At 33.2% G+C, this 27196-nt stretch overlaps 1 protein-coding gene across 7 annotated transcripts in view; it reads left to right on the top strand.

Moving 5' to 3' along the window:
* Positions 1-27196, top strand: part of Scm (Polycomb protein Scm) — a 156622-nt gene that overhangs the window by 51100 nt on the left and 78326 nt on the right. For all 7 annotated transcript variants that reach the window (XM_035354956.2, XM_035354955.2, XM_035354954.2 and 4 more), the window contains 3 exons: positions 1899-2041; positions 10950-11133; positions 25385-25455. In XM_035354956.2, the coding sequence (XP_035210847.1) occupies positions 1899-2041; positions 10950-11133; positions 25385-25455 (398 nt within the window). The remainder of the gene's footprint in view (positions 1-1898; positions 2042-10949; positions 11134-25384; positions 25456-27196) is intronic.

Genomic DNA, 27196 nt, shown 5'->3' with positions numbered 1-27196 from the left:
GATTACATGGAAAATGTGCGTTCTTTCTTATTCAGAGTTCGGTTATATTTCTTAGCTGCAGCCATAAATCTCTAAGTTATTATTATGTTCAGTTTCATTCTTGCCACATATAGTTACTTATAGTTACATATAGTTACATATAGTTACCATGATAGAGAAAGGTTCCCAATACTTTCTTACTTGAAATTATTTCATCAGTTGTTCTCTGAAAAGAAGCAATTCCATTTGTTATACAAATGGGAATCTGTAACCATTATGGGTCTGCAAGGTTCTCCTTTCACAACAAATGCTTATATTTGCCAAGGCGAATTTATGGTTCAATTACACCATCTTTAAGTAATTTGTATATTTCTGTAGCTATGAATTTTATTTTCAGTTTGGCATCTTGGTTTTGAAAAAAAATGGATCTGCTTACAGATTTTAAATTAGAGAACATGGGCTACGAGAGTAGTTGCCAATGAACAGTCTGTCACCTTTGAATTCTATCTCAAGAGAAGAATTGTCTTTTGAAAAGTGATGCCTGATAAGAAAGTCTGCACAGAGGTTACAGTCTGTCACCTTTGAATTCTATCTCAAGAGAAGAATTGTCTTTTGAAAAGTGATGCCTGATAAGAAAGTCTGCACAGAGGTTTTTCATAATTAGTACCTTTACATTAGTATATGCATGGGTGTGCAATTTAACTGTAATTAAAGAAAAACCTGTAATTTCTGAGTTTCTTGAAGAGTTAGTCATGGTTATTCTACCAAAATATGGTTTTGCTTGAATTCGACATCTTTTTACTAAATACTGATTTATAAAACTGAGTGAAATGCCAGTATAATTCAGGGCATTCAGCTGAACCCCATTTAATGGAACTTAGTTACGCACCTTTAGAGAGTGAGGAATGATTGAAACTGTGTAAACTGTTGCCATGGAATTAGTAGTATTGCATATAAGTTAGGATTTGCACACCTTTTGGTAATGGCCTTTTTATTACATCCTCGACATGCCACATCCCTAGCAGGGCAAACACTCCATATATGATGGTCTCTTCTACAGAAGAAACATTTTCCAGAATGAATGGGAGCAACTGCTGGCAATTGTTCGTCATTTTTCTTCTCAAACTGTTTAACAGCAGCTACTGGTAGTGATGAGGCAGAATGTTATTAAGCAAGCTCTAATGCTCTAGCTTGATCATAAGCTTTTTCCAATAAAAAAGTGGCATTTTCTAATAATTTCTCTATGTGGATTCTTCAAACCTCAGCATCTCTAACATACTCATTTTAATATTCTTTAGCAGTAACATGCTTAAATTCAGAATCCTTCCTCAGTTGTGTTAATATTTATAAATATTAATTTAGAGACTCACCTGTTGTAATCTAGATGCTAAAAAGTGCTGAGCAAATATTTCTATTAGTTATATGCAATGAATCTAGAACATTAATTGCATTACCAATATGATTCTGAATCATTACTTTATTGATAAACACTTGCAGGTATGATATGACATAAGAGTTGTAGTGTCCTTTCATCAATTACCTCTTTCACGTGTGTGTGAGGAAATTTTAAAAAAGTTCTTTTCCGGTGTTTCCATTTAGATTCCATGTCAATATCAAATCTTTCTGGTTTCAAAAGTTGTTCTAGTTTTTAAAATAAATAAATAAATAAAATAAAAAACAAATTAGTTCTAGTTGATAAAATTGCGTATAAATGTAGTAAGTAAATAATTTCTCAAAGAAGCTCAATAATCAACTAAAATGGCATATAAAACAGAACTCTAAATGCTAAATTATTAAGAACATCATTTAAGCCAAAAATAACTATTGCCATTCCATGTGATATAGTTTTAGTGCTGCCAATAATAATAGATAATAATTCCACAATAGTGCTCACTGTAATACTTGTATTTTCTTTTTAGGGTCTGGTAAGGGCCGAACCAAACCATGCTGTGCATGGTGCTCAGAAAAGAGAGATCTGAAGTATTGCCTCACAGTTGATCATCAGAAGAAGGATTTTTGTTCCGAGATGTGTCTGCATGAGTACAAAACAGCTTTTTTAAAGGTTTTTACTAAAATTGATTTCGTATTGTAATTTGTGTGTATGTGCATGTGAGTGACTGATGCAACTATAAAAGAATCTGTTTCATACCTTACCAGACATCTCCACAGAAGGCCTTAGTCATCTGGAACTGTGGGTTATCATCTTGGAATAGTTTCACTAAGAAATTTTTATCATCTTTTTAGGTGTATATGCTGCAGTAAAAATTTAAACTTTCAAAATATGAGGTTAGGATACAGTAAAGAAATTTTAGTTTTGGTTGGACATTAAATTTCTTAATCTTTAATAATGCCCTTAGATAGAAAGCAAAAGGTGCATGAAAAAGGGGTTAATTTAGACCTATGCAATCAGAAAGTTAAAACATGTTTCCTTTGAAGTGCAGTGATAATTTTATTTCTTTTAATTCCATTAGTTTATAATTTTATTTCATTGTAGCTTAGTTGCTCATTAGTCTGGTTTACATAGTGCTGACTATCAACAGTTGCTATCATATACAGTCTTAGCTGATGATTCTGTGGTTCTTATATATTTGACCAATAAATAAAAATCATGTACAGACATGGAAAAACTTCAGATCATTATATTTTTGGTATCAAAAGTGACGTAGCTTGAGGTTTCGATAGTAAACTTATATACTATTTTGGTTCCATATCCTTAACTTTCACAGTGTAGCAGAAAAAAATAGTAGTCTACAAAATTGTTAAATGCTTTGTGGAATCAAAATTGCATGATGGAAATGTGCTTACGTGGATATAGTAAATTGATTGTTAAACAGGGTTCCTAGCAGTCCTTACAAGTGCTTATAAGTAAGCACTTAAGCACTTGTAAGGACCCCTTCAAATAATATATTATAAGTATGTTATTTGAAAATAAAATATAAAAGCTCTTATAGGTGCTTGCTTTTTCTCTAAAGAACTTTTTTTTTAGTGCTTATTTTTTGCTTTTAGTACTTATTTTTGAACGAACGCACATTTTTTCCCCGTACCAAAGCCGAAACAACTTTTCTTCCTGATATGGAACATCAGATGGTGAATCATACTCCCAGAAATAGCTTTTTGCCCCTTTCTTTGCATTAACATAACCTTTGGTGCACGCCGTTCTATTGGTCAAAGAATTGCGAAAGCGGTAGAAAATTCTGGTACATTCCATATTGTTTTGCTCCCACGCAATACTAGGCACGTTTGAATTTCTATCAAAATTTTATTAATTTACATTCTCGTTCCGCCTGGTCAGTTAATATTCACGTTTATTATGATCGGTATGCTTATATTATGAGCATATGTATGAATATTAATAATAATATATTTGCAGTAACTGTTGAAATATAGATAAACTTCAAAATCGGTAAGTGTGTTTTAACAGGTTAGTTTTCTAAGGAATAATATTCGGAATGGCATAAATAAAGTGAAAGTAATCAAATAGTAACTTTTTCCCCCAATGCATTCATTATACAGTTGGTGATTCTCCCCTTTCTCTAAAAAATCTCGAATATTGAAACTGTTACAGTTCACAGCAAAGCAAGTAACAGACTTTTTTTGTCACTTTCCAACTTGGATTGAATAGCACTAAAAGTTTTGTGGTCTACCAACCCAAGCAAAGAATGGTTCTATTTGGGAAATTTAACTCTGACTTTTCAAAATTAGAATGAAAAACCACCCAGATTGGTAAATCTTTATTAATCAATATGAATATAGGAGGGATATCGTGCGGAGCGCGAAGTGTCCTGATCAATGATAAATATGCGACATGGGCGCATAATGGTGAAAACTGGACGAAGCAAAGGGGCGTTTTCCTTTATTTAGCAGGGTTCGTAGCGGTCCTTACAAGTGCTTATAAGTCCTTATATTTGAAAATAAAATATAAAGGCCCTTATAGATGCTTACTTTTTCTTTAAAGCCCTTATTTATTTGTTTTTAGTGCTTATTTTTTTTTTGCTTTTAGTGCGTTTTTTTTTTAATTCTTTGTTTTTAATGAATGCGCATTTTTCCCCCGTACCAAAGCTGAAACTAAATAAACAACTTTTCTTCCTTATATGCAACGTGAGATGGTGAATCATAGTCCTGGAAATTGCTTTCTCCCCTTTCTCTGCATTAACGTAACCTATGGTGCGTGCGAGAGTACAGACAGGTGCACATTGTTCTATTGGCCAAAGAACTGTGAAAACGGTAGAAAATTCCGGTACATTCGGTATTATTTTCCTCCCACCCAAATACTACAAATGTTTGAATTTCTGTCAAGATTTTAATAATTTGCATTCTCGTTCCGCGTGGTCAGTTCATATTCGTGTTAATTGTGATCATTATGCTTATATTCTGAGCATATGTATGAATATTTATAATAATGTAGTTGCAGTAAATGCTGAAGTATAGATAAACTTCCAAAAATGGGTGTGTTTTTACACAGATTAGCTTTCAAAGGAATAATATTCGGAATGGCTTAAATAAAAGGAAAGTAATCGAATAGTCAAAATAATTTCATTTTCTTTGCCAATACATTATACAGTACGGAGGTTGGGAGTTTCTCCACAAAATCTCTAATATTGAAGCAGCGGACTTTTTTTGTCACTGTCCAATCTGGATTGAATAGGACTAAAAGTTTTTGCGGTCTACCCAACCCAAGCGAAGATTGATTCTATTCCGGAAATTTAATACAGTCTGTAGAAAATTAGAATCAGAAACACCCCAGATTAGTAAGTCTCTTTTCCTTTATTTAGTTCTTTATTCTCCGAATACCGGCAGGTGTTGATTCCGATTGCGTAATATCACATATGGGAAAATTACGCTGCACGTATTGCGCAATAACGTTTGCAGTATTTTGCATTAATAATTAATTTTTATGTTAAGTCTGAGATTTGTTTATGAACACTTAAAAGAGTTTTACTACGTTTTCTAAGCAGAATATTTCTAAGTTCCGTTGGTTTTTATATGATTCACATATCGAAATGTCAAAATCATTTATTTAGCCTAAATTTAAATCTAATGAACGGCTACAATCTCCCCCACTCCTCTTTTTCCAGTTGCTATCCAGAATATTCGGGAATTTACAAGTATGCGGGTTAGTTAAGCTTTTACTGTTAAAGGATGACTGAATGAAGCAATTTCCCATCTTCTGATTTCAGAAATGTGCCTCTTTTTTACTTAAATTACTTTGCTTGGGATATATGTTAAGGGAAAACTGTTATGCAATGAAAATTTAGAAAATGTTCAGAATTTTGTTTTAAGTTAAATTATTTAAATATTAATATGAGTGGAAAAATAAATTGTATTTATTATTAGGTGCCAAACGAATACAATTAATATGGCTTATTATTATTTATTTTCTATATTTTCAACTGAAATATCATCATTAAATTTTGTAATATAGTTTAGTTCTGCATAGTTTTTTTTTCTCTCATTGTAAACTAATTCTGTAAATTGAACTGTCATTTAAAATTTTAAAAAAAAAGTTGTTTTCCATTGTTGAGGCAATGCGCATTCTCGTAATAAATATTGCATTGCTCATATTTTAAATTACATGTCTAATTTTTCTTTTAAAGTTATGCAGTTGTGTATAATGTAATTAGACAGGTGCTTATTTTTTTCTTAAAATGTGCTTGAAAAGTACTTATAGGTGCTTATTTTTTTAACTAAAATGTGGCTATGAACCCTGTTTAGTTATTTATTCTCCGAATACTAGCAGGTATTGATTCCGATTGTGTGATGTCACGAGCAGAAGAATTAATGCGCATGTGTTGCGCAGTAACGTTTGCTATATTTCGCAGAGATAAAAGAGTTTTACTGTGCTTGCTAAGCAGATTATTTTTTAGTTCCATTGGGCTATTTTTTATATGATGAACATATCAAAATGTCAAAAGCATTATTTAGCTGAAAAATCTAAAGACCGGCTACAATCTACCCCCTTCGTCTTTTACCAGTTACGCTCAACTATCCGGAATTTTCAGATATTCCGCAATTTCCAAGTATGCCGGTTAGTTAAGCTTATACTGTTAAAGGATGACTTCATGAAGCAATTTCACATCTTCTGATTTCAGAAAAGTTCCTTTTTTCCTTTTTTTTTTTTACTTAAATTACTTTGCTTGCAATATCTGTTAAGGGGAAACTGTTATACAATGAAAATTTAGAAAATGTTCATAATTTTGATTAAAGTTAAATTATTTAAATATCAATATGAGTAGAAAAATAAGTTCTGTTTATTTTTAGGTGCCAAGCGAATGTAATAAATATGGCTTATTATTATTTATTTTCTATTTTGAACTGAAATTTCATCATTAAATCTTGTAATATAATTTAGTTCTGCATAATTTTTTTCTCTCATTGTAAACTAGTTCTGTAAATTGAACTGTTATTTAAAATTTTTTAAAAAAAAGAATGTAATGTTTTCCATGGTTGAGTAATGCTCATTCTCTCTTAATAAATACTGAATTTCTCATATTTTAAATTACGAGTCTTAATTTTTCTTTTAAGGTTATGCAGTTGTGTATAATTAGACAGGTGCTTACTTTTTTTCTTGAAAAAGGCTTATATGTGCTTATTTTTTTTAACTGAAATATAGCTATGAACCCTGTTAAAATAACAATTTACTCAACTAACACAACTGTGTAACATTTTATTGGCCTGGAGCAACAGGAACAAAGAGCTTTGTAGATTTCTTATTAATGATGAGCATGCAGTTGCTAGCCTGGGTTCTTTAGATTTTATTAAAAATTCTTAGTGATTATTAACATTGATTCCCAAACACAACAAAAACATCTAATTATATAGGATGCATTTACACAGATTGCAAAATAAAGCTATTTAAAGTTCTCTACTAATATATATTAAAAGCAGCAGATTTAAAGTGCAGAAAAATAGATGAAATACTGTAAAAACAAACTCATTAGTAACTTGTATTTTCAAAGCAAACCTGTGTGCCCAGCTGCCAGTAGTTGGCACCAAGAATGATACAGCTGATGCCATCCTTCTGGGCCCTGGTATCCATATGGCTTTTATAGCATCAGAAGTTGATAAAGCTTCATTTGAATTCAAACACTTGATAGTTTGCATAGCTGAGATGTAGAATATAATACGCAAACTTTGAAGTAATTGGTGTGGTGGTGAAATTTTTAGGAAAATTTGGGCAGCCAAGGATCAAATCTAATTTGGGAAAAATTTTGCATGGTGAGCATGATTACTTGGCATTTTTTCATTTAGCATTAAGCAATTTTTCCACGTTTGTTTGTTTTTAAAAAAAGTATTTTCCCTCTCAGTTCTATTGTGTAGATCACGGATGGGCAAACCTTTTCGGTCGCGGGCCAAAAATCGGAAGAAAAAGTTTGGCGGGCTAAGATATATTTTTCTAAAATTTTAAAAATGATATACAAGTATTACAATTTAAATATGTTAATGAGATGAATGAAATTGCAATTTCATTTTTTAAAGTTCCTTATTGAGGTTCGAAGTGAGATGTACTGATTCTAAGGAACGTGGCTAAATGCTTATCTGTCACTCTACTTCTGAAATAATTCTTTCTAAGATTCATAGTTTAAACACTTGTTCACATATATAAGATGAAGCGAACATAGCACTGATTTTCTGGGCGTGAGATATTAAATTTGGGAAACTTACTTTCAATAATGATTTGTAAAACTCTAACTTTGACATATTTAGAAACTGCTTGAGATGATTGTTAGATTGCAACTCGATTAATTCAAGCTGCAAATCTGAACACACTGCTTCGCAATTTACGTTGAAAAGCACGGTAAAAATATCCAATTCTGTTTCAATGGCACTGAAAACTTGAGATCTGAATACTGTTTATCTTCTTAAAAAATTTTTGTTGGCCTGATAATTTTTTTTACAGACTTTGTGCATTTTGTTTTCTTTCATATTCGGACATTGCCTTGTAATTGGAATTCTTATGCTTAGATGTGAAATGACAGGAAATGCTATATTCTTTGAAGACTGCTACAGCTTCATTGCAGATGAGACACACTGGTTTATCTTTTACAACTGTAAAAAAATATTTCCTGGTCCATTCATCATTAAAAGCACAGCACTCTGAATCAACTTTATGTTTTTAGTAGCCATTTTGAGGTTGAAATATTTTACGAATAACTCAAACAAGCACTAGCTACGCTATACTTTTAATTTCACCACTCTTCACAATGATGCTAATGTCCCCAATCTTTCCATATCCAATCAATAATATTAGAACTCGCACCAAAAGAAAAAGCCGCTGGCTAGAGCCTTATGTGCAGTCTGCCACATGTGAGGTCTAATTCACCTATGTTAGATTCCCATATGTCTGCTCCCCGAGAAAGCGATAATGCTTGTTAGTGCCAGTCTACAGCTATAACTAACAAAGAACTTTCCACTTTTAACACTTACCAATTGAAAGCTGTCTGTGATGCCTATTTTCATCAATTTATGTTTTGAAGAAAAAAATATAGAAAGTAAAATGATCATCAGTCCTTTGAAAAAAGGGAAGGAAAAAATAATATTTAAACGAAGAAAAAAAGGAGATGGATATATAATATAAATATATGTTTCTTTTAATTTACCTTAGACCGGCAAATTAAAATTCTATCCATGGGCCAGGTAGAACCTTCCGGCGGGCCGTAGTTTGCCCATCTCTGGTGTAGATTTTTCCTGCTGGTGCTTAATGGAAAAGTACTAAGATTTCATTCATAAATTGTGATAAAATTTTAGACTGTCATTAATGCATATACTTGTTCTTGAATTATGTCAAATTTTGATGTACCTTATTAAATGCTTGCTTTTAAGTAGCCTTTAACTGATACATTTACCCTGATATCTTTTTTCATGTCAAATGCAGAACAGAGTGAGGGCACAAAAAAACTCACTTTGACATGAAAAAAAGTTGTGTAGAGCTGGTAAAAGAACAAGGAAGGTAGCCAACCTTAAACTCTCATTAGAGCCTGCTCATTTAAAAGTAGTCTGTGATTTTAATACTACTGTAGGTTGATGTAAATAAAACTACACAAAATATCAAAATATTTGGCCATTCAGTGAAGAAATAGTCATTATTATTGTAATCAGAACGAACAGTACCATAGTTTACTACAGCTGTGTATACTGAATTGAAGTTCTATTTTAAGAACTGTAATAAACTGTAGTTTGTTGCCAAAATTGAAATTAATTATAGCAGTAGTTTCCTTTTGTTGAAACAGGTGTCGGTAGCTTTTACATATTTACTAACTTAAGTAAATGATAAGCAGCTTAATGGTTTTACTTCAAATGCTGCTAACTGCAAATATGGGGAAACATTGAGGTAGTGTTTTCAATAAATTAAATAATTTGCATTCATCAGAATGTTATTATTGCAGTGTGTTGTTATTAATCAGTGTTTATTATTATCGCAGTTAAGTATTGTTATAATTGATCGATTAAAAAATTCCAAACAGTTGTACTTTAAATGTGCATAACATTAAAAGCATCTGTGAAACTAATGTAAATTGTCAGTTAAAGGCCCATTTTCAATAAGCAGTGATTAAAAAATTCCAAACAGTTGTACTTTAAATGTGCATAACATTAAAAGCATCTGTGAAACTAATGTAAATTGACAGTTAAAGGCCCATTTTCAAATTTTGCTTACATATGCTGTCCCAGAACATAAGAAAGAAAATTCAAAATAAATTTTGTTTGAGCAATGCATTGCATAAAGATGACTATAAATATATTCCTGAAATTCAAAATATAAAAAAATCAAACAAAACTTTTTAGATATCAAAATGTGTGATAGTAGGCAAAAATGCCTGTTCCTCACAAGTCTCATGTTATTCAACCTCTTTGTTTTGTAACTTAGTTTATTTTTTAAATAAAAAAGTTTAATTATTTTAAATATGAACTATTAGTGTGCTACATTCATGATAAAAATTAATTACAGAGGTATTTTCTTTAACAAATCAATAGAAAAATACTGTATTTGACGGCATATACGACGCACTGGCACATAAGATGCACCCTTATTTAGGCGGCCACACACAAGGAAAAAAAGTTTCAATAGTGTGGTTTCTTTTAGTTCTCACATTTCGTAATAGCCAAATAAACAATTATTGAATGCAATTACCTTCACTTATAAGACGCAGGTAACTTTTTTGAGACCAAATTTAGGAAAAATAGTGCGTCTTATATGCCGTCAAATACGGTAATTTGTCTTCCACTTCATGTCAAGTCCATTACCTTGAGATTATTTTACCCAAAATTAGTTTGTAAACCTGTCTAAAAGGGGCAGTACATATTCAGTGGCATAGATAAACTAGTCAAGGTAAGTTTGACTACTTTGAATATGTACTGCCCCCCTTTAGGCAGATTTACAAAATAATTGGGGGTAAAATAATCTGAAGGTAACAAACTTAACATGAAGTAGGAGACAAATTATTTTTATTGATTTGCTAATTTCATTTTTTTTTATATTTCTAATTGTAATATTTATATATATTTAATGCAATGCATTGGTCATATTAAACTTAAAATATCAGTTTATCTTGATTTTTTTTCTTTACTTCTGGGATAGCGTATGTAAGAAAAATTTGAAAATGCACCTAAAACTATTTAGGTCTAACTATATTTGGCATGAATAGTGCTGTTTTATGACTTATTTCAGTTTGTTGCATTTTCACTATGTTGCCAGTCAGGAGGTTCACTGTTGGTGCTTAAACCATACATCATTAATAATATTTCTATGTATTATTTATAGATATTTAGAAACTATATGTAATTCATATTTTTTTAATGTACAGTATCGGCAAAATTTTTTTAAATCAATCTTGAGTTCAAGGTTGGCTGACCATCATGTTTTTTTATTGGAAGGGGTAGCGTATTGTACGTATAATAGTAGCGTAAGTAATGTGTCATAATTTTTTAATATTCACTGAATGTACACAATTTTTCTTCTTTCATTTATTTGTAAGGTAACTTGTGCCTTCTGTGAAAACGAAATTACAAAGAATGCTGTTGTAATTACGGAACCTAGTATTAAAGATTTCTGTAATCAGTCATGTCTTCAGAAATACACAGCAAAAGAATTGAATTCTCAACTTGAGAAACATAAAGGAAAACAAGCAAATACAGTTCAGTATCAGTATGAGATTACAGGTATGTATTGTATGTATATGTTATACTAATTAAATTTTCTGTTATCCTTTGCAATTTTATTTCTGTGGCTTATAAAATTTTTATTCATTTAAAATTCTCATAGCAGTATATACGGTTTTAATATTAGGTATACTGCCCTTCTGGTACTGCTCAGAAGTTTTTGAAATTGATTTAAAAGTATTCAATTGACAGGACACTTTATTTTCATGTTTAAAAAAGTCTCCATTGCAATGTATAGCATGATCCCAATGTCATTCCCATGACTGGAAAATATTTTCAAAGTCATGTTCTGATATAGATTTCTACATTTCGAGCAATACTTTCTGAATTTTTCTCACTGTGCTGTATCACTGTTTTTGTTTTAAAAAAGGAAGAAATTTTTTAATGAGTAGTATTTAAATAAGGTGTAACTGTTATGTTTTTTCTTCTTGATCATCTTCCTTAATTATGTCACAGCTAAGTTTGGTATTTCAGTCATTAACATCTGGAACAAATTATTTTTTGAACTGTTACACTAGCTGTGGTGATTCACATCACTTTACTTGATGTTGCTTGCATTTTATTAGTCATGAGGATTTGGAAGGCTTCCATTATTATAATTACAGCTGTTTGGCTTTCAAGTTGTGCTCCCATATTGCATGACCAATAATGAAACGAATGAAATTTTGCATCAATTCTAACTTACAGTTTAACTACTCCTGACAGTCATCTGTGGATATCATCTCTAGTTCTAGTCTCTAGTGATCTGCAGTCATTGTATAAATTTGGTAGCAATTCCCATGTCCGGTTCTCTTACAAGTAGCATAAGGTAGCCCAGTAAACTTGCAGACATCACTGATGAGCTGTTAAATGGTCTTTCAGAATAATCTGATGCACTTTAGCTGTAGTCTCTGTCATTGTACTGACCACAGTGTAGAATCTGTTAGGCTTCTACCCAGGGCTGTGAAGTCGGACTCGTGGAGTCTAAATCGGAGTTAGGCTGATTTTTGGGTAAAAGGAGTCTGAGTTGGAGTCACTAAAAACAGGTCAACTCTGACTCCAGTTTTTGTTTAACAGTTTAAATTTGAAATGAAATTGAAGTGGATTCAAAAAATTAATCACAAACTGAGTTATTATTTTTATTTATGGATTATATACATTAATAAATAGTTTTTTCTATTTTATTGACTTTGGGATTTTTTTGGAAGCAGGCAAAATGAAAAATGAGCAATCGCCTTCTCCGGGAATCGAACCACAGGCTTCTGGAATACCAGCCCAGCGTGCAGAACCACTACATCACAAAGGCACGGTAGGAAGGCAAAGAGAAATACTTTATATACTCCCCCTTTTAAAGGGCGACTGGGTTTTTTAGGGGAACCCAATTGCCAAATCCTGGGTGAGGAGAGTCATCATCCAACATCCTTTTAGTTCGGGCACCACTCTAGAGACATTAGGATTTTTTGGAAGCAGGTACTTCACTAACAGAAAGACTAAAATGATCTTTCCAGAATTGAAAACTCATCTTTCTACACTGTATATAGCTACAAAAAAGCTGCAATGTTAAGAATTAAGAGGTAAGAATGGAAGAATGTGATGTTTGTTCCTTCTGAAATGGAAGGTTTATTGCAGAAGGAATCATTTCTTCAATGAAGAAATGAGAAACTAGTTTGGTAGACAATAAGGTCTTGCTGGGTTCATCTAATGTATATCCAAGACTGAATTTTTTTGGATGACAAACAAATTAAGAATGCGAAGAAAGCCATCTATGAACTTTCAATTAGAATGAATATTTTGAGAGCAATTGGAGTATTCAAATCAAGACAGTCAAACTGCAAACATTGCAACTGAGTCTAGCATCCTCTTCCAGTGATGAATTAGATTTTGAGACATACTTGTGGATAATATTGAAAATGCTAAGGCAAAGCAAATGAAAATAAAGAATCATGAGCCTTTAGATATAAAAATGAAAAAATATATACAAGATTTCTACGTGGCCTTTGAAGAAATAGAGAAATATGATTGCTTTTGCAAGACACCTCTTTTAGAACTTGTAAAAATCTATCCTGAAAAGTTAAAAGAAGTTGCCCTAACAGTAATAGCTCTTTTTCCTACTCAGGTCAGCGTGGAAAGATTCTTCAGCTCTGAAGTTTATCAAATTGGATCTATGGTCTTCCAACAAAGATCTTGCCAAAGCTATACTGTTTCTTAGAAATAACTGCCAGTTTTTCCATTTCATAATAAATGCTAATTAATATAAATCATTTGTTATGCCACCTTTTTTTTTTCTGTAGCATTTATTACTTATTTTATATTAAAAAAGGGCCTATATATATATTATAGGGAGTCAAAGTCATTAAAATTCCAGGAGTCTTACATTTTCTCTACAGACTCCACAGCCCTGCTTCGACTGTATACTGGAAGATCCAGAGCAATTATCGTTAGCACATTTGATATCAATGACATACACAACCATGCATACATCATTGGCTTCTTTCAGAATCAGTTTTCTTCTGCTTACTAAGTGCTTTAGGAGCATTTTTTTTTTTTTTTCCATTGGCATGTCATCTAATATGTGTTGTGGTAATAATCATTCTTTTGCCAGTATATCAAACAGAGTATCACCTTTGTGTAAAGGAGGAGGCAAGCCAACTCACAAGTACAGAGGTAGTAAAGATGAAGAGATGAACCAGAATTGTGTATAGAATATTTTGAAAAATATCATTCTTTATTGTACAGTGATATGGCAGCAAATGAATCAGCTAATATTCATCTTTGAAAAGGTGTTTGATAAATTTTCATCCATAGCCCATCATATATGTTTATGGAGAGGTAAACTGATTATACATGAAATAATGTTTACAGTAGAGCACCAATCATAATTCTATAATAATTACAGGTTATTATTTATTTTCTGACTGTAAGAAATATTGTAAGGTATGAATAAGAAAACTTCCATGACAAGAAGTAGCTACTGTTTGTATTAAGTATTTTTTGGTTAATGCCAGATCAGATGTAAATGTGCCATGAAATCTTGCAGTTTCATGAAAAGCATGACTATTTTATTAAATCCAAAGCAAAATAAATAACAAATTCACAAATAAGAAAATGTGAAATGAATTAAGCCATATTAATTTCAGAATATGAAGAACACCTGTAAAACTACTGATTTTGCTTGACATATCTAAAGTCATTTTCATTTTCTCATGCAGTTAGTGCCATGTGAATTCTGTTGTTGCCGTGTCCATATTACATGAAACAATGGTTTCCAGAGCCTTGCTCCAAAGAGGTTGGACTTCTATTTTCCACCCCAAATTTTAAGGGAGAGCACTCAAGGGGCGATATGGGGATCTCCCAGCGATCCACACACGACTACTTTTGGCTTGTCGCATATTTAGAGTGCCGCCATGCCGCACCGACCCTATACATTTACAAATATCCATGTCTTCTCGGAGATTCGAACCCGGGCCCTTCGGTACCGTAGTAAGCTCCCATAACCACTGTACCGTCTGGGCAACTATATGAATTCTATTTAGTATAAATACAAGTAGTGGCATTCAATGCCATTATGACATTTAGCTCGCAATTTAACATTGTGTCACACTGTTTCAATGATTTGTATATGGCTATTCAGTATCAAGATCATTAAAACATTAAGCATATCAAGCATCAGCTAATTCATCTGCTTTATATACTTTTTAATAAGCTTAATTATGGTACTGGAGAAGGAATGCATGAACCTTGGAAGGAGTTTACTTCATAAATCTTACTTTTGTAGTATCTTCTGTTGTATTTCTATTTCAGTGCTTGCTGGCAGTATAATACAGCTTCATTGTGTGATTTTTCAAACAGAATTTTTATTTGGATGACACTTTTGTCATCATGTATCATTGCATAGTTACTTCATCTGAGAAAAAGAAGAGCTACTACTTTTGACATTTAGGTGTACCATCAGGGTTCTTAATGAAAGAAGTGCACATTTTTTCTGCCAGAATTAGCACTTAGATACACTTGCACAAGGGGTTAAAATATTTAAGCTAAAAAAAATTCTGCAGAACATACAGAAGTACAAATACTACAGACTGGCAGCATTTGTAAAAATGCAGTCATATCAACATTTTGTATTGTGTTAATGTCCCATGTATTATAGAAGAAAAGTAAAAAATTAAATAACTTATTATCAGATAGTCCATGTAAAAAATATAGAATGAAATTTTAATCTAACAAATCCTTTAACTGACCATTAAAATTGGTGTACAAGGAAATAAAGGAACTAGCAGGAATGTATTTCTTGTACATATACAGTATAATGGGAGAAGGATGTGATTAAATTTGCAAATTGTTTGGGAAAAGTAGCATGCAGAATTTAGTACACAGAACTGCCACCTGTAGCTATAATCTGGTTAAGCATCGCATCAAACAGAGCTTAAGACATATACAAGGTCTTAATTCCATGTGTCTTCAGCTCTTTACAGGAATTCATTAATCACAGTTGTTGTGTGTCTGTCTCTCAGCAAGCCACGACCCACTATTCATAGTGGGATCTGAAGATTGTGCTGACTAGAGCAACAGTTGAACATCCTCTGTATCAAGGAAGGTCAGGACAGCATGGGCAACATTTGCTCATACATTAGCTTGTTATAAAGTGACATCTTACAGGCCTCAAAAATAGGGCCGAGCCATCAGCCTTAACATATGAGAATTATTACAGTGGTTGTCCACATTACTGGCTATGTGAACAAAAGGTGACAGAGATGTGTACCTAATATCATCCAAAGCCAGCACAACAGGTGTTGGGCCTGTATGACGATGACAAATGAAAGCTGCCAATGTTCATCTCTTCCTTGCCTCCATGCACAGATACATCCTTAATGATGCTACATGTTCCTGTGTTCAGTGCACCATTCTTCACATCACTGTAGGTGAGCCTGTCCCTGCTGCAGTGTCAAGAATAAGCACAACAAAGGTTGCCATATTGACAGTCTGGTGCTGCAGAGTTCATCACACTGACTGTGTGGACACTTGTCATTCAACACATGATCCCAAGTTTCTGGATTCAGGGTCTGATATGGCTATCCCTCAAGACTGACGAGACAACATTCCTGTCCTCTTGGACATTGGTGGCCAGTGGCTGCCAAGACCCTAAATGGCATTCAGTATGGCCCTCCTGAATCCATCAATTCCATGTTCATCTGACTTCATGGGATCCTAACCAACACAGGCAGCAGTGTCATGAAATGATAAAATGACACACCTTACAGATTCTTCCATTTGGTATTTTGGAGACATAACAAATCTTTTCCGCTTAAGTGAATCATTCAGTTTGTCCAGCTGATAACAGTACACTACAGAATTGACAGTTTCCGTAAGAACAGGAGGAACCCATTTGTTGAGGTCTGGGATTAAACCTAGGTTTTTCAAATGATCATGAATGGTCAAATTCAATAAATTTAATCTCTTAGCGATCTCGTGAGTTTGTTATTCACTGGTTTACATCGATTAATGCCTTTATTGTTTTTTCGTCAGCTTTAGCTGGCTTTCCAGAGCGTGGTGCATCTTCAAGGTCAAAGTTGTCAGATCAAAATTTTGCAAACTAGTTTTTGTGCTGGTGTTCTGTCAATATATCTTCTGCATAGGCATAGAGTAATTTTTTTTTCTTGCTTCAACAGCATTTTTATCTTTCCTATAGTAAAAATGTTAAATACTCCCAAAATCCAGCTTTTAATTTTTTATATTTATATTTTATTCTATCAATAAAGTTCGTGATTCCATACTTAAAGATCCCATTTTGAATATGAATGCCTGGGATTTGTACGGTATTCCTTGTCAGTGTATTTTAATATAAAGGGTGTCTTAATCAAATGTACCTATTTTTTGAAGAGTCGATTAGAAACAAAGTTTTAGTGCTATGAGGGCGATCTTGGCAGGGAGCTAAATTTCTAGGGTTTGGAGACAATATTTTTTCTCACGTCTGACTCACTTGCGCTTTTGCTGAGCCGGCAAACAGGAAAATAGTGTCACCACAAGAGAAGGCACAAATTGTTCTCTGGTATGCAGAACACAAATCCATAGTAAAAGTGGCAAAGAACATTTCAAACGGCTTATAAAAGAAATCCACCCCAGGCTAAGAGCATAAAAAAGTGGCACAAAACATTTCTCGAAACGGGAAGTTTACGGAAAAGATCCGGAGGTGATTGGCATTCACATTCTGATTCACGTGTGGAAGATGTTCAACAAGCTTCCTTTCGGAGCCCTCGTCAGTCGATCAGGCAGGCAGCTTCTGAATTATCTGTGCCACGATCAACTATTCATGATGTGCTGCATCGAAAACTGAGGATGCATGCATATATAGGTACTTTTGATTTGGACACCTTGTATGTTGTTCAAAGTGAGAGAGCTTTAACCCATTAGGGACGAACGGCGCAAATATGTGTTGACGCTAGATAATGGCCTTTAGAGCCTAATGCCGTATTCTTGTGTAAAAGCAAATCCTATGCAGCAGGACAATCACCGCACAGTTGCATCGAGCTTTTGGAACAAAATATTTACTAACGGATAGCATTACTAATCCATGTTCTATTCAAAAGATTGCTCTCGTATGTTAATATTTTTCTCTGTGAGGTCAGAATGGGGCCATAAAGTGTCTGTGATTTATTGGATTTTCGTGAATGTAAACATAAACACGTGCTAGCAAGTGAAAAGGGAAATGTGTGGCCTTTTAGTTCATTTTAAAGTAATTTATAGTTTCTATTCTATTTTAGAATGGGATTTTATAAGAGATACTCTAGCATAGGTTTTGCTTTTAGATTCATTTGTGTAGCCATGGCTAAACGACCACGTTATGTTTCTGAGAAAATATCTAAAGTTATGAATGATCCATCTATGGATCTTTCCGACGGTGAGGGTAAAAGAAATATGAATTATTGGAGTTGCACATAGTACTTCTGAATTAGAAGATGATAATAAACATGCATGATAATAATGCAATGTCGGTTAGTCTGCTGTGATCCATGCTTTGAAATTTTTCATACAGCTTTGAAATATTAATTATTATAATATTTCTTCAAGTATTTCATAATATTAAGCGTAAATGTTCATAATATTTTTTTATATTTTGTATCAACATTTAGTGTTTAATTTAGGTACTTTTAGTTACAGTAAAATACAGTACATTTATGTTTTTATTGTTAAATATCAGTTATTTTAATCAAATTTTTTTGTTGTGATTAAAATTATATCTTTAATCACATATTTAAAAATGGTTTCATTTTTACATAAAGTGTACTTTCCGAAATTGCATCTTAACCTTGGCGAGAGAAAATGTCCAGGTCTATAAGCACAGTTCGCATGTAACAGCTCCCGTCCCGAGGGAGCGCTATCTTCCGTGGGCTGCTGTCCCGAACGGGTTAAAAACTGTGTGCTGAAGAGCACGAATCATATGTTAAGTTAATAGAAACACTCAAATTGTCTGTTGTCCAACATTGTGAGTCAGAAAATCATATTTTCCACTTTTCTGAGACTAAAATTGTTTTAAAATCTTCATTGCAACTAGGTTTTCTAGAGGCATTGTACATCATAAATATCTTCCAGTTCTAGTGAATGATCCAGATTCCAATCAGAACATACTCTCAGGTTTTATTGAAATTACTTCATAGTTGTTTTCACTTTTTTATCAATAGATGGCAGCAGTAGCTGTTTTTTTAATTTTTCAATGGTGTTTTCTCTCTCTTTTTTTTTTTTTTCTTTTCTAGTCTATTGTTTTCATTGGTATTGTTTGAGCCCAGGCATCTCTTTTTGTCATTTTCACTCCTGCAGTTGAAGAGGGTTCTGTGGTCAAACCTTCAAAACTGGTACTGCAAATTTACAAAATTTACTGCTGATTCTTGTTGACTGAATTATTTTATAATTATTATTCCTTTTACTTTAATTAGACTAAGAAATTTGTAAATGCTTTGTTTTTGTTCCTTGGAATGATTCCAGTTGAATCATCGAAACTGCAGATTTTTCTGCTGTGGTACGGTTAATTGTAGCAACTTGAGCAGTTTCACTACGTTGAGCTGGTGGAATACTCACTCAGCAAATTAAGAACCAGTGTAGGTACTGAAGATGGAGCCATTATCTTTTTTTTCTTGTGGGTCATTTCCTAACGGGTTTGGCATTTAGTACAAGGTCAATTTTCTGCCAATTCTAAAAGCTATCTTGTGCCCTGTCACCAGTTTGAGCAGGAAAATGCAGATACTGAAACACCTTGTTAGATCTGGGTTGTGAGAACAGTCTCCAGTCATCAAAAACTATTAAAAGCCTCATTTCCTGTAGTTTATTTTGAACAAATGTCATCCATATTTTTCCCTTCACATCCATCACATCCATGAACGGATGTAATTGAATTATTTCCATAATATCCCTTCTCAGTCTTGAATTCCTTTAGAACAATTGTAGCAAGACAAGAAGCAGTTGTAGCTGCTAATTTGGCAATAGTTGTTTCTCTTTTACCACAAGGGGGAACTCTAGACCTAGCCTGAAATAATTGGACTTCAAATGAACTGGTTCCTTCGGCACAAATGAAAACTGCTGCATGTGTTGTTTCCCTGGTATCACAGAAAAATATACTTTGAGTACTGATTTACTTTATATTTTATTCATCTTCAAATACTGTTGTGTTCCATAAAGAATCCATTTCAAAAATTCGGATTTCATCCTAGTTCTTCATTCAGTTTATTTCCTTTGTACACTGCAATAAAACTTAAATATATAATAGGACATTTTACACCAATAGGGTTAACAGTCTTGTGGGCAATCATCAAATTGCTTCTTTTGGTGATATTTTTTTAACAAATTTTTCAAATTTTTACATTTTTCTGAAGCATATCAATTTTTTTCCCAAAATGCAATCTTAATGTATTTGTAACAGTTCCTGTCTTTAAATTGGTATTATATGTGCCTGTCATCTTAATTCATATTTTTATTCTGCTGTGCTAATTTAATTTCATGCTGGTTACACAGCTATGCACATAAATACTATTAATTAATTTAACAACTATGAGAGAAGAATATTTTAAATGTTCACCATTTTTATCTAAAATGGATTATGAAGAATATTAAATTCAAGCTTCAGCAAAAAGAGATTACTTGTTCTATCAAGTGCAACTCAACAGTACCCATACTGTTTTAATGTATCTTCATTATTAACTTTAAAAAATGTGAGAAAGTATCTATCCTTCAGAAATAAGCCAGTTTGTAGGAAACATAATATATATATATATATGTATAGGCATCAAGTGAAATTGAGTGCCTTTTCAAAACTTAAGACTTAGGTTCTCTTTTGTTTAGAAGAAGCATCCATAACCAATGATATTCTTTTGTAACATGCCTGTGGAATAAATAATGATGGACTAAATCTAATTCATTTAGTGGCACCTCCTCATTCTGTGCACATTCTAATATTTCTGATAAATATTGCCTTATTCAAGCTTCTCTGTGGTACATTATGTAAACTTTAAAATGATAGCTTAGAATTATTAGGGTAGATAAGGTGTTCTATTCATGAAGACTCAGCAGAGTAGTTAGTTTTCTATCGTAAAGTGCTAAAAAAAATGTTGCTAGCACCACTTTATTTTTTTTTTTTTTCAGATGTATTATACCAAGTGAGTGAAAAGCCCGTAAATGTGATATACATATATCTCAATTTAACATTGAAGTGATTAAAAATATTTAATTATGACTACTGACTTCTGTAGTTTTCCCCATAATTATTCATTCTGATTTATTTTTAATTCATTAGCTGTGTGACAATTTGTTTGCAACTTCCCATTAACAATTTACATGCACTCTCGGTGCCTTCGAGAATTTCTATAGCTTCTTCCAGGTGATTGATAATTTCTACCATGGCTAATGAATGTATCAGGTATTTCTCCCACCTTCTTAGCGTGCCTTTGGTGTAATGGTCAGCACACTCAACACGTATTTGAGAGGTTTAGGGTTTGAATCCCAGCGAGGGCATTGCTAATTTTTCATCTCTTCTGCTTTCAAAATAACCTAATATCTATACAGTGGCACCCAAACTAAAAATGGTGTAGGATGATGATTCTCCACCACTAGGATTTGGTGATTGGATCCCCTGCTCCCTTGTCGCCCTTTAAAAAGGGAGTATATATGGTATTTCCCCCGCCTTCTTGGCTTGCCTTCATGGTGTAGTGGTCAGCACACTCGGCGCATATTCGAGAAGTCAGTGCTTTGGGTCCTGAAGAGGGCATTGCTCATTTTTCATCTCATGCTTCAAAATAACCTAATGACTTAAAAACGGTAGACCATTACAAATAATACATTCAATTAATATATCAAAATTGCAAGCATGTGGTCCAAAGAAATTGTATGAAATTTATATTCACATCAGTAGTCGACCCACCAAATAATACATGACTGAGGCATTCTTTTTCCTGTGTATCTGTTGAGCTGTCTTATTTTAAATCCAAGATATTAAGAGCTAGAACTAGTAACAGTACAAGTGGAATGTCTTTTTTGAAAAACACATTTCAACTTAACTTTAGGAAATCTAGAAATACTAAGAACAGTTTCATAATAGTGTGGCAGGTTTACCAATGCCTTTTCATATGTACAAAACAGACAATATTTAATGCTCCTTTACAGAATACCCACATTTTAAACACAAAAACATCTGAGTGCTGTTTGGATTAAAGTTGCAATGCAGACAATAATTTGTAGCTTGTAACAACTTTGCAACAGTAACCTCTCGCACATGCTTGATAACATTCCCATCAACTGTGATTTGTATTAAAACAAAATGTGCAACTTTTCCAGCCTTCATGAAAAAAAAGCTGAACAATTCTGTTGCCAGAGACATTAAATGAGATTGTCATCTTTAAACTTGAACTTTCCTTTTTGTTATCAGGAAATGAGCAGCTCAATATTAAAACTGTGACCTCTCAGGTCTTGCTAGGAGATGCTTGTTGGATTTCATATGACATGTATTTTATATTTTATACATACTTTCGTTTAACCACTTGCGCTACGATTAAACTTCACAGTTGCGGTGCCATGCGCTACAATATAACAAGCGGTAAAGTGTCTCATTTACGCCACTCCGCATCTGTGAGTGCAATTCAGAGCTGTAACTCGAGAAATAAACAGTCTCGTTGTTAGGAGACGTGTGTACCGCGTTATTTTAATTTTTGCAATAAATGCCTATCGACGTGGTGTTCACATCGCTCACGGTTTGAGACAAAAGCATCTCGACGTGCGTGGCACTTTTTTTTAGCGCAAGTGGTTAATGTTATCTACTTAATGTCACTTGGTCACTAATAATTCTTAGTTTTGTTTCTTGGAAGTGGCAACAAAACAACTTACATAACTAGTGAAAATATGTGTGTGTAGTAAGTAGGCTTATAAAAAGAATGCTTTGTTATTACATAAGTGACGTTTTATTAAAGATCTAGACTTATTTTCAGCAACAAATGAATGCTTTAAAGTACGTTTATTAGTCTCTAGAGTCACATGATTTGCTGGTAGATAGTTTATTTTGATGTGTAAGCAAATATTTTCTGGTATACTTAGCAGGACTCGAAAGATGTTTGTTTGGAATTCTAATGTATAAAAATAAATTCTAATGTATAAAGAAGCTGTTAAACTTGAAAAAGAGATACACAGAGCAGCATTTACAAAATCCTTCAATGTGTTAGAGAAAGTTATAAAGAAAAGTGAGATGGATTCTTCTGAATTACAGTCGGAACTTAATGTTTTTGTTTCGAAAGTTGAACATTGGAAAAACACGCACATATGTTTTTCAGCACACTGACCGCAAATGAAAGTGAAGCAGAATTTAAGGATATTGAAGATTATCGAGGCAAGGCCATCAGAATCGAAACTAACGTGAAAGTTATTCTTCAGAATCTATAAAATGTGAGTACTTCAAATTTGGTTTTGAATGAATATGTTAATGAGAATGTATGCAAATGTATATTTAAACTTCCAAAGCTTGAATTATAAAAATTTGATAGCGAAATTAACAGATGGTTATTTTTTGGAGTCAGTTTGAAAAAAATTGACAAAATACTACAATTTCTGAAAGTGATAAATTTTAAATATTTATTACAAGCAACTGTTGATGGTTCAAATGCGAGGGAAGTTACGGAAAGTGTACTCGCTACAGCTGCTAATTATCCCAAGGCTATGCAATGTTTGAAGACTTTTTTGATAAGAATGACTTACAAGTGGAAGTTTGTCTTAAAGAATTATTAAAATTGGACACGAGAAATGCAAATTCAAGTAATTCCTCTAATAACTTATGGGCATTACAAGATAATTTGGAATAAATTTGGGCTCTGGAAACCTTTGGTGTCACTACCGGTAAAAGCACTGCACTTCTTTATTCTGTAGTTGAGCCTTACTGACCTGAGGACTTTTTAATAGCCTATCAAATAAGCGCAAATTTTGACCATGTTCCAGAGGCAAAATATAGACAGAACTGTTTATTAAAACTTTGGAAATCAGAAGTAGAATCCGAAGGATGTATAAATTTACCTGTGGCTGGATTTGTTTGAAGAATGAAATGTCCTCTGGAATTAAATCTTTTAAAACTGTTCACAAATAACCATCAACAGCAGCAAGTTTGTTAAGTGCTGATTCTCCTGCTAAAAAAAAAAAAAAAATAAAAATAAAAATTAAAAAAAATAAAAAAAACTTGTGTTAAAACTAAAAAAATGTCACTTTCAGAAAGACAAAAGCCTGTTTAAAGGTTGGTCATTGTACAGATAAATGCAGGAGTTCTATTAAATGTGGCATTTGCTATAAGAATCACAATGTAATTATGTGTTTGGAATTACTTAAAACAAATATTAAGAAGTGTGTGTCTTAAACAGCAGTGGAAAGAAACTAGCAAGGAAGAGAGTTCTGTGAATCTTGCTAGTGTTAATAACTCACCATCAATACTTTTGCAGAACCTGGAAGTAATTGTCTACTTTGCTCTCGAGCTTTATATGATAGATTATTGCAAAAAACATATTTGAAGAAGGACTTAATTTCTACTGTAGGCATGATACCTCTGATACCTTTTAGAGAACAGATTTTGAGCCATGCCCTTTTTGGGGGAAAAGGAATACATGAAAATTTACATAATATCTTCAAAATTAAGCTAAAGAGCCTAGACAGTAATTTTCTTTCTACTTTTGATATTTATTAGCAAGATACAATTTGCGATGATGTAACTTCTGCCTTAAATGGCCCATGGGTTAAAAAGCTCCAGTCTGTAAATATACCATTTTATGGCACTAATGATTCAACAGAGCTATTGATCTTTTAATTTGAAGATGTAGCTGGTGGAATTTTTGCTGGGAGAAGAGTACTTTCTAGTGGTGTTGTAGCCATAGAAACTTACCTGGGCTGGACATTGATTGGAAGATTGGGAAAATACCATTCAGGGGTGAAGGGAAAAATATGGTGATGACGACTGCAACCATGTTTGTGAAAGATTCCAATATTTCTGACATCTTTCAACATCTTAAGAATATCCCATCCAGTTGAGGTAAAAATCATAAAAAGAAAAGAAAATTTCTTACAAAGAAATATTTTCAAGAAACTAAAAAATGAGGATGATGGGAGGTACGAAAAAGTTGACTTACCTTTTTCATGTATAGTAAATAGACATTTCTTTCCACATATCTACTGCATTTTTTGCATTTAGATTTTTCCTCATGTTCTTAAAATTAACTTATATGATGCCTTAAAAAACAGCATCCTTCTTATGGCTTATAGCTTATCTTATACTTTCTGTTTAGAGTTTATTCTAGATTTCTTTTAATAAGAAGTACAACTTTTGGAGTTGATAAAATCTGAAAAACTTTGAGGGCACTTTTTTTTAAGCTTAAGATCTTTTTTGCATCTTTTCTTCCCAATGTTTCTAGTTTTTATGCAGCATTTTTACAGCATAAACTGTAAATGAACACATCTTGATTTTTCTTAACCCAAACTTCTGTGTTGATATGTTTTAACAGTTTGTATGTAAGAATAAAATTCATATTTTGCCAAGATAGTTCAACTTTGTATTTAATTATAAATTATAGGTACAGTCTGAAGGTGATTTTGAGTAGTAAGCTTGAAGTTTTGAAGATGCATATAAAATACATTTTACTTTGTAAATTTAACATTTTCAGATACTTGTCCAGTCTCATTTTACTACTTGTTTGCTAACTGGCAGAGCTATTATTTATTATTTTCTCCTTTTCATTTCAATAGTTACATTTAATGCTTCTTTTACATGTAGGTTGCTTTGATTGGGACATATATCTAAAGGAATGTAATGCTGTTGCAGCTCCTGCTTCCTGGTTTAAGCAGGTATGTATATTCATAAATTTATTGCGCTACTGTTTCGTTCTTACACCTTTTTTTACATTTAAAATTCTTTCTGATCTATAAAATGTTATTATATATGTCATCACTCTTGTGTTAAGTTGTCTGCTAGTGTCGTTTATTCCTTATCTTAAAAAAGTGTGTTGCTGTGAGAATAACAATTTAGAGTAGAAATTGTGTATTGTTAAGTGTGGTTTTTCTTGTTTAAAAAGTTTTCCTGATAAGTTTTATAATTTAAAGCATATTATTTTATTACTTGCAAAATCCAGTATTTTTTTTTTTTTTTTTTTTTTTTTTTTGATTGCGGGATGAATTTTGGCTGGTAGAGAAAGTACATGTAAAAATCTGAAAAAGTATATAAATGTGTTTGTAATATAATTATTGTATGCAGGGTTTTAAAAAGAAAAGTAGTAAGCATACCTCTTTCCTTCTGCAAGTAGCTTTTCGAAAGTGGACTGGGTAAATTTCTAATATTTCCTAATTTCATCACTTATCAGTTGTATATGCGTTGATGAGTCATTTAGAGAGCATTCTTCACCTTCTACAGTCTGTGAATATCCAGATTTTGAACTCGCAGATGAGACATAGCAGCTGCTAGCTGAGAATTATTTCAATGTAGTAGAAAACGAGTGTCTTAAAAAAGTGCAACATTTTGCATTTTTCATAACTTCTTTTTAATGGTAAAAGATGAGTGGTTATTTAATTTATGGCGCCTCAGTATCTCAGAAAAGAAAAGCATATTTTGAGACATCATTATAGTGTTTTTATTAGTAATAAATAAGATGATTTTCCACAATAGTACGAGGGTTGGAACTTTAATAGTGGCAACACAGCTGAAAAAACGCTACGTAACAAAACCAAAGAATATCACGTATACCACACGTGAACTACATACCTACCTTACCTCTCAGCAAAAAGACTCGTCCTGCCTACGTCACGCGCATGCGAAGTGACACGAAGAACGGATCCTTGTATTAGCTCGCGGTCTAAAGTAAGTGTTGTCAGGATGTTTTCAAAACAAGAACAGCAATGTTGGATAAAAATTGAATGTGCCAGAAGTCTTACAGCACAACAGTGTCATCAAGGGCTTCAAGAGGCTTGCGGGGAATCTGCATTGCCTTACAGAACCGTAGCAAGATGGGTGAAAGCATTCAATGAAGGACGTCAAAACGTGGCAGACATGCTGCGGCCAGGTCGTCCGAGTGTCAGCGATGCAGACATGCAAGCTTTTGCCGTACTAATGGACAATGATCGCTGCCAAACGATTCGTCAGCTGGCCGGACAAACAGGATTAGCGCATACGACTGTGCTGCACATTCTGAAGGAATGCCTGTCCATGAGAAAAATTGCTTCACGATGGGTTCCACATCAATTGACGGAGATGCAGAAATGGCTATGATATGATGCTGCCCGAACCCACTTGGAGCGCTATGAGCACGAAGGAGATGCTTTTTTACGCTGGATAAGACTTGGGCCGGATCGTACCAGCCAGAACTGAAACGCCAATCAAACGAATGGCGTCATCATGTGTCACCACGATGTTCAAAACTTCGTCAGAACCCCAGCAATGTGAAAGTTCTCGTGTACGACTGTGATGGTGTCATCCTAATGCATACCGTTCCCCCACAGCAGACCGTCACTGCGCAGTATTACTGCTCATTTTTGGAGCACAATCTCTGACCAGCTGTAAGAAAAAAAACGGCGACACTTTCTTCAGAACGCTCCT

The sequence above is a fragment of the Stegodyphus dumicola genome, chromosome X2, assembly GCF_044657685.1.
Source record: "Stegodyphus dumicola isolate Sdum_Otavi_A_Nest chromosome X2, ASM4465768v1".
NCBI classification, from domain to species: domain Eukaryota; kingdom Metazoa; phylum Arthropoda; class Arachnida; order Araneae; family Eresidae; genus Stegodyphus; species Stegodyphus dumicola.
Note: the sequence above shows the minus strand (reverse complement) of the source record. Positions and strands in the feature narration are given on the sequence as shown.